The sequence below is a fragment of the Athene cunicularia genome, assembly GCF_003259725.1.
Source record: "Athene cunicularia isolate RWA chromosome 3 unlocalized genomic scaffold, athCun1 chr3_part1, whole genome shotgun sequence".
In the NCBI taxonomy this organism is placed as follows: Eukaryota; Metazoa; Chordata; class Aves; order Strigiformes; family Strigidae; genus Athene; species Athene cunicularia.
In genome coordinates this window covers 61,968,121-61,980,601 of record NW_020799097.1, presented here as the reverse complement: position 1 = coordinate 61,980,601, position 12,481 = coordinate 61,968,121, and the positions used below count along the sequence as shown (strand labels likewise).

At 42.5% G+C, this 12,481-nt stretch overlaps 1 protein-coding gene across 1 annotated transcript in view; it reads left to right on the top strand.

Annotated features, from left to right (window-relative positions):
• Positions 1-12,481, top strand: part of SLC2A12 (solute carrier family 2 member 12) — a 30,015-nt gene that overhangs the window by 17,059 nt on the left and 475 nt on the right. Inside the window, exons 3-4 of the mRNA XM_026845315.1 lie at positions 8,392-8,514; positions 10,764-10,896. Coding sequence (XP_026701116.1) covers positions 8,392-8,514; positions 10,764-10,896 — 256 coding nt within the window. The remainder of the gene's footprint in view (positions 1-8,391; positions 8,515-10,763; positions 10,897-12,481) is intronic.

The window sequence follows — 12,481 nt, the reverse complement described above, 5'->3', positions numbered from 1 at the left end:
TCAAGTTGCTGTTGCTGAGCTCAAAATTTGGCCCTCCAAGAATTACCTAGAAAAGGTAGGGGACTACCTGTGTTTTGGCATACTATGCTCCATTTAAACAGCAATTTGAGTCGATATTATGATTTTGATGCTCTGGATTATATAATCTCTCTACTAATAGGTGTATGTTAATAAACCTATTGACACAAAATGCTGATTGAGAGGAATATTTGTGCTTTAAATTAGTCATAGTTTTAAAATTTGTCTCAGATTAGTTAGTAGCTGCTGGCCAAAATGAAGCATTTTACCTCCAAACTCACTTTATTTAAAAATCTAGAGAATAAATATTGCTGTGATTCTAACTAGTAATTGGGCCTAACAATCCTCCTTTGTTCCACAGGGACATTATCTTCTGTAAAGTGGTACACTGTCAAGTGAGTCTAGCATATCATTTTGTGCAAGCTTTCATATGATAATCAAGGTTGCCTATCATCAGCCAAATTTGCCCTTCTTACTTTGTAGGTCAAGTGTTGCATTAAAGCATTCAGTAAATAATAGTGGCCTTTGATAATCATATCAAAGACAGTGAAAGATTTTGCATTCATTTCCTTGACCAAATTTTGGGAGAGAAGATCATTGTGACACTGAAATTTTCCTTTGGGAGAGAGGGCTGGTAGTAACTTTTTAGGGGCGTACTGATCCTGAGCTATCTTTGTGCAAAAGCTAGAACTGTCAGTAGAACTTGCAAAGACAGTATTTTATTTAATTGGTAAACATCATCAAACTAAAACATGTATTATAAAGTGTGAGAAAATAATTATGGCAGAAGGAAAAAATGTGCAGTCACACGATTTACTGCCATTGCTGAGGAAGGTGCAGACTGGCAGCCAAAGTGCAGAGAGCATGGCTGGATGGCAAGGCAGTGCGTGAAGACTGTTTCTCCCTGTGGCATCTCAATTTCTGTGTCACACTGAGCTCTGGGAGGAAAGCCAGGAAGATTTTCTCAAGGAGAAAGGGGACACAGGAGGGCACCCAGCTTCTGTTGCCATTGAAAATCAACCGTAAGTGCAGAAAATTCGTATGAAAGAAGGAGAACTAAAAGACACTTTGTAGCAGATGGACCCAGAGCATTTACACCTTCCTCCTGGCTGCCTCCCTCCAGCAGCAACCAAAGCAAAGCATGAACCACAGTGACCAGCAAGGGACTTACTTTAAATAATGGATCAGAACAGGCCTCTCACTACATAAATCACAGTTGTAAAAGGTTGCTTATCCTTTCCACTGGGAGTTTTGTAAAACATATGCACAAATCTCTATTTTGCAAGAGCAAAGGCTTAAATTGCCCCCAACTGCTGTGTCTCAACAGGTTTTTTTCTCAGGCATCCCCTCAAGGACCAACATTAGCCTTTGGATACTGGAAAAATAGGTTCATTTTCCCCACTCGGGTAATTTCTCCTCTCCATCTTTTTAGAAGTGAAATATGTGATAATCTGAACTAATTCACACACAACTTCCTCGTGAATTAGAGTCTCTGGCTTCTGTAGTCATTCCTCTGCAAATGCCTCAGAGGATTATCCTGGATTCAATATTCTGAACAAATAAACACCTACAAACAGGAATACACATTTCAGGTTTTAATTAAAAGGCCTTTTTTGGATGGCAGTATGAGATTTATTATAATAAGCACATTCTCCCTTGAAAGTTAATTTTAATTTTTTCTTTTTCTCTTTTTTTTCCTTTCTGCTTGCCCTGCAAGTTGCTCTGTCTTGATGGGACAGTCTGAGCGCCTATATAACAAAGAATGAGAGAGAGACACAGTGGATGAGAAAACCAGTTGCTAACAGAATTGTTATCCCATACATAAGTTCAAATCAACTTCTACTAGGGGACCTGGGAAGAGGTACAGACTATTACATACATGCCTACATAAAGCTATGATACATTCTACTGATATGTATGCCGCAGAGTACTGTTATTGGGCAAGATGGGCCACAAGTCACATTAACTAAGACAATTCTACCATTCCTAGATCCTTATATATCTATCACTTTTTGCCCAGTAATCCTTCAGATGGGAGTCAATGTCTGTAAGAAAGTTCTTCTTGTTTGTGACTATTCTTTCAAACTGAAAATGGACGGTAATTGAAGATCACTGTAAAGAGATTTAAGAATATATTGAACAGCTTCCCTGAAATAGGAAAATCCATACCAGGCATTACATTTTTTCCAAGTTCATGGAGATGAAAAATTCAATAGTAAAAAAAAAAAGCGTTAAAATTCAGGCTCACAGTGGTGAGGTTAGGGGAAGAAGGATGGCTGGGGAAAATCAGAGGTGAAGCATGTCTCACTGCCTTCCTTCTCAAGTGGCCCAGAAAACAGGAGAAGAAGGTAATGTGTTGGTCTCACAGTCTCTTCTCTCAAAACCCTCCTGCCATTCTAACATGAACTGGAAGAAACATGACTGAAGGGTGATTTCCATGGTCCACTGTAAGCTTCCTTAAAAAAGCGCATGTGAGTGTTCAACCTGTCTATCAGATAGTGACGCAAATAGTACAAACACTGGACAACATTTTTTGTGTACTCTGATACAGCCTCAGAGATAAAAGTATTAAATCCCACTTGTCCTAACATATGTTACTTCAAGGAGTTGACCTAAAGGATTAACCATTAGAAACAGAAATGTAGTATACCAGAATGAAAGAAAAATAATTTAAGGTTTGCCACACCACATCAGCTCCTTTTGGATCATCAGTGGTTATCAGGTACCTTGCAACTGGTAGTCATAAAGCTGCTGTGAGAGAAGCAGTGGAATGAGGTGCATATTACCTTTGCCTGCAGAGATCAGGATGCAGCCAGGGCTGTGAGGTTATCTGAGGCTTCTCCTGACTCCCCTATCTCTCAACAGTAGAGCAATTCCACTCTTTTTAATGTGCACACACAGGGTTTGTCTTGACCCTTGGCAGGCTGGCACTCTGCTGGAGGCTTACATGCTCTCCAAAGCAATATAGCTGTTCATTTGCTCCATATTTGCCAGTTATTAATTTTGAACAGTCACTTCAGTCTCATGGTTATTGGGCAGAGCCAGAGAGACAAATGGCTCTCATTAAGCAGAGTCATTGATTTAACCAGTGATGATCCTTTGCTTTGGCCTCTTGCACAAAACAGTGGGCAGAGTTTCAGTCCATTTTTAATGTGTTATAACTCTTTTACCTACTTTGGAACAGGACAAACTCCCTCTCATCCTCTCTTCTTTCCAGTCTAAGCATCTCTCACTTTTGCCAGGCCCCCAGATTTCCTTCACTGGAGCTGCTGTGAAAGCCTCTGCAGGGGCTGCATTCTGTGGGTGCTGGAAGCAGTAACAGGACAGTGCTGGTGCGTTACAGCAGCAGGTACCCCCCTCCCCAAATCCCAGCTCTGCCCATTGCTGCGTGTCCTCGCCAGTACACACCTCATCACCATGTACACCATGCAGGTTTGTGCCATCCCCTGCAACATGCCCTTTGAAATTAAGGCAAACCAGCACTGAAGCTGGACTTTTGTGAGAAGTAGTTGGCCATCTGGCTGTTTGTGTTAATAACCTGCAGAGCCAGAAATCAGGTAAATGAAAAACCTGTGGGGTCCCTAAGCCTGGAAAAAAATCTGGTCTCGACAGAGTCATTAGCCAGGTCCTTTGACTTCCTTCCTCTCATGGCAGCTTTGCAGTGGCCTGCTTGCCTCCTTACCCAACGTTGATAATTTGTTACATGTTCTTAGATGGTCTGCCTACATTACTGGTGGGATAATCCCTTCTTTATCTTCCCTTGGACCTCGTGTTGCTAACAACTCTTTCCTCCCTTTCAAAGTCTTACATACTTCTGCCTACTTCCCTCCTAAGCTCTAAGTCCACTTAATCTTTTTCCAGAGTTTATACCTCAGAAACTTAAATTCTTTCAAGTATTGCAACAGCTGCTTTCTAAATCTCACCATAAAGAACTTGATCTCATGCAATACAGGTATAGAAAAGAAAAAAATGCTAAGCAGCAAATGACTACCAAGGGAATCTAATATTTCATTAATGAGAGCTGCTGAGCAGCTTCCAATTTGCTTTTGCCTCCTGGCAGGAATAAGGTCAAAACAAGGACATTTTTAATTCATGTACCTCACTCGAATATTGAATACCCCCAAGCTCACAGTATTTCTCAGATATTCTCATATTTCTCTGCTGGTGTCTGCTATTTTTTTTAAAATTATTTTTTATTTACTGCATAGCTATAAAGTAAGGAAATAAGGAAGAAACCACATGAGGGTTTGACACAACTCTTTGTTTATGGCCCAAATATAAAGCTCATTAAGTTGGCCAGGTTGCCTCAGATAAAAGGGCCACTCAATCAATCTGTTACCCGCACTCCAACAATAGCCAGTAACAGATGCTGAGGGAAAATACATAAGAAAAGGCCCATGCAGCATGCACAGCATGCCCTTCTGCCTGTCTGTAGAACGTCAAGAAAAATGTTGGGGATTTATTTGTACTACTGTGAGCAACAGTTCTTGATGGATCTTTTCCCACATATTCAGAGAAATAATGTTTTAACACCCAGCATTTAATCATTTGAACTCACTAATATTTTTTCACATCTGAAGCATCTTGTGAAAGCGAGTTCCGTAGCTGAAAAACACATTGTCTGAAAAAGCACATCCTCCTGCCTTGCCTAACCACTGTCCCTGGTAACTTCACTTGGATTGTCTTGGTTTGTGTCTGTAAAAATGTAGGGAAAACCTCTTCTCTGTTTGTCTTCACTTCTCTGTACCTTATCTAAACTGAAGAATCCTTGTCTGTTTAATTGCTCTTTGCAGAACCCATTACACACCTTTTTCTGTGGCTCATCTAGTTCTGAGTTGACCAAATCTGCATGCAATGTGACAAATACAGAGGCTCAACAGGCATGCTCAGTGGTCCATTCAGTGTTTCCTCCATAATGTTTGCCAAGCCTCTGTTTGCATCCACGACCTCTGCCTCGCGGGAGTTGATGCTGTCCCTGAACCGCCCAGGGAGTCTCCAGCACTTCTGCCCCAAGCAGTGCTGGCATGCTGGTGTGGGTACTGGTGGCTGATTTTCTCCTTATGTGTTACTTTGCATGTGTTGATAAGGAATTTTATGGGTCATTTTTTTTCAAATTACTTGATATTTTGAGATCCTTTTGTGATTTATGATCCTTCTGCTTTTTTATCATCCCAAATAATTTTGTACGATCAGTAACTTTTGCACAGGCATTCACCTCCCTTTCCTGAAGATCTGGAAATATACTGAGCAGATCTAGTAATCTTCCACTATGAAAACTGGCCTTGTCCTTTGTTTCCTATTACAAGCAGTTACTGATGGATATGAATACTCTCTCTTCTATACCATGACAGTTCTCCAAAGCTCTCTGAAACTGAAAAACACAGTGGCTCATTCGTTTCAATCACTCTGTTCCTTAAGTCTTTGAAAAAGACATGGCTTTCCTCAGCAAAAACTGCACAACTCTGCCTCAAAACACTGTACATATCCTCCTTACTTTCTTCCAGCTTACTTAGCTTTATCCTAGCTCCAGCCAGCAGCTCGGTACAGAAGTCTATTGGGGTGACCCCTTCCTGCATCCCCATGAAATGGAACATTTTATTCAGTGCTGGCATGTGTCACCTCCTCCATCCCTGGCCTCTCGTTCTCTCAGCCAGCAGACTCTGAAAATACTTGGCTGCCTGATGACTGTATTGCAACTAACTTTTCAGCAATTATGCTGTGTTTTCTTTGTTTGGACACAGGGTACATGTTTATGGAAGGCATATTTCTATTTCTCACAGCTTTCTTAATTCAGGTTTTTTGGTTTTTTTTTTAATCTGTGCTGAGCTATTTCTCTCTATTTTATTTGATTGTATGTGTAATTTAAGCCTCTAATTGGGTAGTTCAAACATTCTCCATAACACCACTGAAACACCCTGATTGTCCTTTTAATTTCTTTATAGAAAACAGGCTTATTCTAATATTGTTCTCTTTTTGAACCAAAATGGCACTGCTTAGGCCAGTGAAGGCAGAGCTCATAGGTGACTGGTTAAATTTCTGCAGCTCTGCGTGCACACAGGGCACAAGGTAGCAGCAGTCATTATGAATGGGAGCCTCAACCTAGTTACTGGCTCCCTGGAGCCAGCTCCATCCCTGCGGTACCTACAGTGGCTGCTGCATTTTGGCAAAGGTACAAATAGTGAAAACAATCCCAGAGAAGTGCTAAAAGCAAAGAATCAATCGTTATCGCTGCCTCAGCTTGGGGAAAGGAATAAACAGACTGTAGTAAGTGTCAGATTTCTACAACTGTTCTTTCTCCACAGGGAATAAGCCTATCCACTCCTCACTAGCTAAAGAGAGGTCAGGGCTATGCCAGAGGAAGTAGCTACCATTAGCAGACATGAAGAATATATCTGGTGTGTTGGCGGGATCTGTCTGAACTAAATAACTGCTTGAAATAAGAGCAGCAAACCACTGTCGTGACTGATGCAGATCCTCAAGTATTTTGGTTTCTTAACAGGAAAACAGTGTTTCAAACCTCCAGACAAATTGTAGATAGCCTGAAAGGGCCTTGGAAAAATGCATGGTATAGGAGCTGCTGCAGTGCCACACACTTCATCTGTGGCATGAGCTGTCCCCCGGTGCCTGTAATGCTGCTGAGGGTCATCCAGCTCAGGGCTCACCCAGACTGGCAGGGCTGCCATGTCAGCACGCAGGACTTGATAATCCTTGCTCGGTGCCTCTCTGAGCAGACACTGAAATTTGCTTGAACAAAAGAAGATTCTAAAAGAAGCAAACACAGACCAAAGTACCCACAGAAAAAGTTTATTCCTGAATACTGGTTTATGCCCAGCAGAAAGTGGGTTTGAATTCTTTCAAACTTCATTTCAATCCTCTCTAACGTAGCTATGAATATCCACTTTACCAGTCTTAGTGTATAATCATTTGTGCAGCCACGTTTGTCTTGTCAGCAGCAAGTGTATTAAACTTTGCTGTGGTCCAAGCCAGAAAAAAAAAGAAAAAAAGCCTCTCTACAGCTGCTGTTAGGCGCGGTGGTTGTGTTATGACTGTGTGCCACTTGACTATGCATAACAGTGTTAGGCCATTTGTTAGGCCATTACGCAGCGTGGTCTTGATTCTCTGGAATAAAATCACCACTCTGCCAGGTCACTCCCACTGTGGAACTGGAGCACTTTATATTTTTTCCTTAAAAGAAATAGCTGGGCCAGCTCCAGGGAACATTGCTGAATTAAAATGTGTGGTACAAAGAAATCTAAGAATTTGCTTGAATCTGCTCTGTAGACTCAAGACTCAGAGTTTTTCTTTCCCCTTTCAGTTGGTCCTTTTTGTTCTCCTTCCACAGCACTTTTTTCTTTTCTACCTTTACCAGCACTGTCACATAGGAATCCTACAAGCAGCTGAAGGGATATTGCAGCATGACACACATTCACATTTACAGGAGCCTATTTTTAAAATGCAACTTTAAGGCTGCCCACTGCAAGCATCCCGAGGAAACTCGCATCTGTTCTTTTGCAGAAACAGTATCACGGAGGAGCAATTTATAATGGCCATGTCCAAGGGTCTGAAAACACAAGTCACCCACATGTTCCTCTCTGTTCTCGCATGCTGGTCATCTGCTAACCCATAACCTCTCCACGCAGCAACCTCTTGATAATACATCTTGCTTATGAACAAAAAGAGGGCTTTTTTTTTTTTTCTTCTTTCAAATAACCAGGAATGGCACAGAAATGTGGTGTCTTTTTTTCCCCTTTTTTTCTTTTTTCTCTTGCTATTGAGGTGGTTACACAGCCAGGTCTTTGTGTCTGAATTTGTTTTTGTGGGCTAGCAACACCAGCATTTAGATCACCTGTGGTGTGGTGTCACATGAGGGAGGCAAAAACCAGGCCCTCTCTCCATTTATACCTCAGCAATCTGATTTATATGGAGTGGAGAGCTGGAATAGCAAACCTGCTTCAGTGTGGCATGTTGATTTATAAGGTGGCATAAACACACAGTGCTGCTCCAAGGCTGAAGATTACTTTGGTTTGCTGCCCCACTTCCATTAGTGCTATGTCACTTGGGAGTTATTTAGTCAGAGATCCTTTTCATACACAGACGTGCAGTCAGAGCTCACCTCCCTGGTTGGTTCTGTGTGTGCTGGCACTGCCCTTGTGCCACCAGGGCCACCTGTCCCTCTCTCAGGTGCCAGGCAGGGATGATGACCCAGGGTGATGCTGACTGCTGTCCATGCTCCTTAGGCCCACACAAACCTAACATCTCTAAAAATCACTTTATTCTTTCAGTTGGCCTCACCTGAATTAATGGACTATCTAAATTTACAGCATGGAAAGCCATCCTTTCAAAGACACCATTTTTTTTTTTCTTCTATTTCAGTGTCCTGGCTGGTCCTGAGTGAAATTTTCCCTGGTGGTATCAGAGGACGGGCCATGGCTTTGACATCTAGCATGAACTGGGGCATAAATCTCCTCATCTCCTTGACATTTTTGACTGTAACTGGTAAGATTTCTCTATGTCCTCCCAAGCTGATATTCTCCTACAATCAAAAAACAAATCTTTCCCATACAAACAACATGGCTAAAATTGCAGCTGTGATGCCCCTGGAGCCAAATTTAGATCTCCATTTAGATGCTGTTTGTTAGTGTAACTTCACCATTTCCACCCTGTCTTTCTAAGTTTGTGCTAGCAATTACAGCCTCATGTTGCTGGCTGTCAGAGCACCTTGCACATCAATTCTATAGGTTGTGAACCCTAGCTCTTAAAAAAGCCATTGCCTTGGTAAGTTGAAAATACATAATATTTAGGATTTAGCCCTGCATCTTCTGAAGTCAATGGAAGTTCTGCTCTAGATCAGACCTCAGCTTTTCTGATCAAACATTTTAAAGACAATCCCATTGAAATAATTTCTTTTAACAGTAATATCTTGTCTTCAAGAAAATTTCCTTTAGAAAGAGGTGTCTTTGTAAGGTAAAAATGTTTCAAGTTTTAATGTGAGAAAGTAGACTAACATATAGTAACATAATGTGAAACATATAGTAACTTAGAATGTGATAATAAACAATGGAAAAGGTTAAATGCTGATGTTGAAATTCATTGATTGGCAAATACTTTTTTCTAATTTTATTTCATAAGATGTTTTGCAGATTTTAATTTTCAGTCTTATTCTGAGGAAAATATGTGCTGAAAATCAAAATACATTCACAGGGAATGCATTCCAGCTGCCAACATTTGCTTAGTCCTTGGACCAGACTAGACCTGTTTCTAAGGAAATGTCCCCAAAAACAGATAGTGCAGACCTCAGGTTCTCAGCATCAACTGTTTCAACTCAAGGTCCCCTCCTATCGTACAACATTATTTGTTAATGCACACCTAGCCATTATTGTGGTCTTGGTATTCATGAATATAAAGTCCCAGTAACTCTATTGGTTTAGCTGGGTCTAATCTGGATTTATGAAAGTGAAACTACAAGCAAATGTGTGTTCCTAGTCTATGGCAGAAAGGCAGAATTGGAAATTCTGTTTTCAGATGAATGCATGTGGAAGTCATGGTGGACAGCAATACCCACACTTAGGTGTCTGATGAAGAAGATACCAGCTGGATTAGCAGCTTCAGCTGCAATTTTTAGTTCATGACACAACTGACAGAAGTCTCAACTGTCTGGCTTAGTTTTAGCTTTACTTTCCAGAGGCTGCAGAGTGCATGCTTCAGCCTAAGGACCTACCTGCCCCTGGACTGTCGTCTCAGAAAACCACTAGCATTGGCGTGAGTCCAGAGTAGGGACATGAAAATGATCAGGGAGCTGGAGCACCTCTCCCATGAAGACAGGCTGAGAGAGTTGGAGTTGTTCACCCTGGAGAAGAGAAGGGTCTGGGGAGACCTTATAGCAGCCTTCGATTACCTAAAGGAGGCTACGGGAAAGCCAGAGAGGGACTTTTTACAAGCATGTAGTGATAGAACAAGAGGTAGCGGCTTTAAACTGAAAGAGGGTAGATCCAGATTAGATGTAAGGAAGAAATTCTTTCCTGTGAGGGTGATGAGATGCTGGAACAGGTTGCTCAGAGAGGTTGCGGCTGCCCCCTCCCTGAAAGTGTTCAAGGCCAGGTTGGTTGTTCAGGGCTTTGAGCAGCCTGGTCTAGTGGAAGGTGTCCCTGCCCATGGCAGAGGGGTTGGAACTAGATGATCTTTAAGGTCCCTTCCAGCTCAAACCATTATGTGATTCTATGATTCTTGGCTGACCCCATTAGGAGTTCACTCTTGGAACCCTTTCTGGTGCAGGACCCATGAGTTGCAGTTGAAGTATTAGGAACTGACACATAGGAAGGATCTGCTGGAGACAACTGCAACAGTGTGAAAAATGTTTGGTTTTGCTTCATGAAAGAATGTACAATAAAACCAGACATGGGTGGAAATTCAAGGCACTTGTGATCCCTGGTGCCTTTGCACCAACCAGTAACAATGGCTACTACTGTTTTCATCCAGAGTGACCACAAGCAAAATAAATCAGTAGGTTCATGCTAAATGGGTCAATATGGTCTCATCAATTTTCATTCATAAGTAGTATTAGAAAAAGCAAAACCTCTCTTCTTCAAATTGTGCCCAGGCACAAAAATATGAGCCAACAATAACAGCCTAGTTTCCTTCTAATTTCTCCTGTCCATTAGGGGCTGTATACTAGAAAAACACAGCCACGGGGAAAAAAAAAAAAAAGTATTTGAAAATTTAAAAATACATGTTTTTTTCCTTTGTAGAGCTCATTGGCTTGTCCTCGGTGTGCTTCATTTACACAGTAATGAGCCTAGCATCCCTCGCTTTTGTTATTGTGTTTATACCAGAGACAAAAGGATGCTCTTTGGAGCAAATATCCATGGAATTAGCTAAACAGTAAGTACCAAGCAAGGGTGTGATCACATCCTACAGATGCCGCATGCTAAAAAAAAGGAAACCACGTTGCTTTTTTCCTCGAAAAATCAGATTCTCTCAAGGCTTGAGCTTATACATGTTGATCTCAGTGGCCAAGCAAACATTTTGTTGGTGCCGAAGGACTGGGCCTAAAGGAATGGTGGTTTCCAACACCCCTGTGAAGAACACCTGCAGCCAGGCCTGGCTCCCCAGCACTTTTGCTGACTGGCACTTCCCGAGAGCAGATCAACTATGTTCTCACACAGGGCTGTTTGACTTGGCTTGCATGCAGAAAAAGGGAAGGGGAGAGGCCTATCTCAGATACTTCAAGGCTTCATGTGAGTTTTGATAGCTCTTCTAGATGGGCATTTTTTGGTGCATTGACTAAGTCCTGTGTCTTTGTAGACTCTATGAGCTCATACCCAAAAAAGGTTCTTCCAGTGTAAGCTTTGTGTTCCCACCTCACCATGTAAAACAGGTACAGGAGCAATGAAAGGGAGAGTGCTGGTGACATGAATGCCATGTGCATGCTCCTTTAATATGACCCATTCTCACTGGTTTTGTGTCTTTTGACTCTACCTGTCTTTTCATATCCTCCAGAGATAGAGTGGGCCTTGGAATTGCATATGTTCAACAAAAGTAGCACATCAGTTTGGAGAACAGAATTAAACGGTCTGGTGATATGCATGCTGTTTTCTTACAAGCTCCCAAGGCAGGTGCCACTGACCATAAACTACTATCGATTTGCTGCTGCCCTCATTCTTTTCAGTTGTTTTTGGCTATAGAAAATTATAGAAAAAACTAAGCAGCCTTTTTCAAAAAATGCAGCACTCTCCTGATCTATTCAAAGAGCTGTTCTACAGCAGCTACTTGCTTTTTCGGACTCATCTCAGAAGTTATCAACATAGTGAATAACAGGATAAAGAAATTACAGGGGAAACAATGTAGCGGACAATATTTTTTCAGGGTTGATTGCTGGGGGGGGGAAAGTCAGGCCTCACCACAGCTGATGGCACCCTGCTACAGGTGAGGCAGCACCCCCCAGTTCACCTGCACACCTGAGCTTGACGGGGCAAGGCAGACTCCTTCCCTCTTTCTCCACTGCCTGCCGGCAAGACAAATGACGCCCAGAGAAAGAGGCTTGAAGGCAGAGGTAGAAATATTCCAGCTGAAAATGAGACACATCCTTTTTGACAGTGGAAGTAGTTAACGTGTGAGCATCCTAGTGCCGTGAAGGGTCATCCTGTATTTGGGTTTTTAGGATTACCAGAGAATATTTTTTCTAAAGGGTATGCTGCAGCTCAGCTGGGTTTGAAGGAGGTTGCTTATGAGCTACTTATCCCACTGCAGGCAGGCGGGAGCTAATTGTGCTGCCGGAGCCCCCGGGCTCTCCCTCGCGGCGGTCACTGCTTGGCGGGCTGAGAAGTTGGCGCTTCTGGTCCAGCTTGCGCTGCCCTCCCCTCCCTCCGCGTTAAAGCACGACATAAATCCAAGCGGGAGGCGGAGGGGCAGGGGAGCGGGGCTCGCCGCGCCGGGGGGGCCCTGGAGCCGTCGGGGGAGCCCCGGG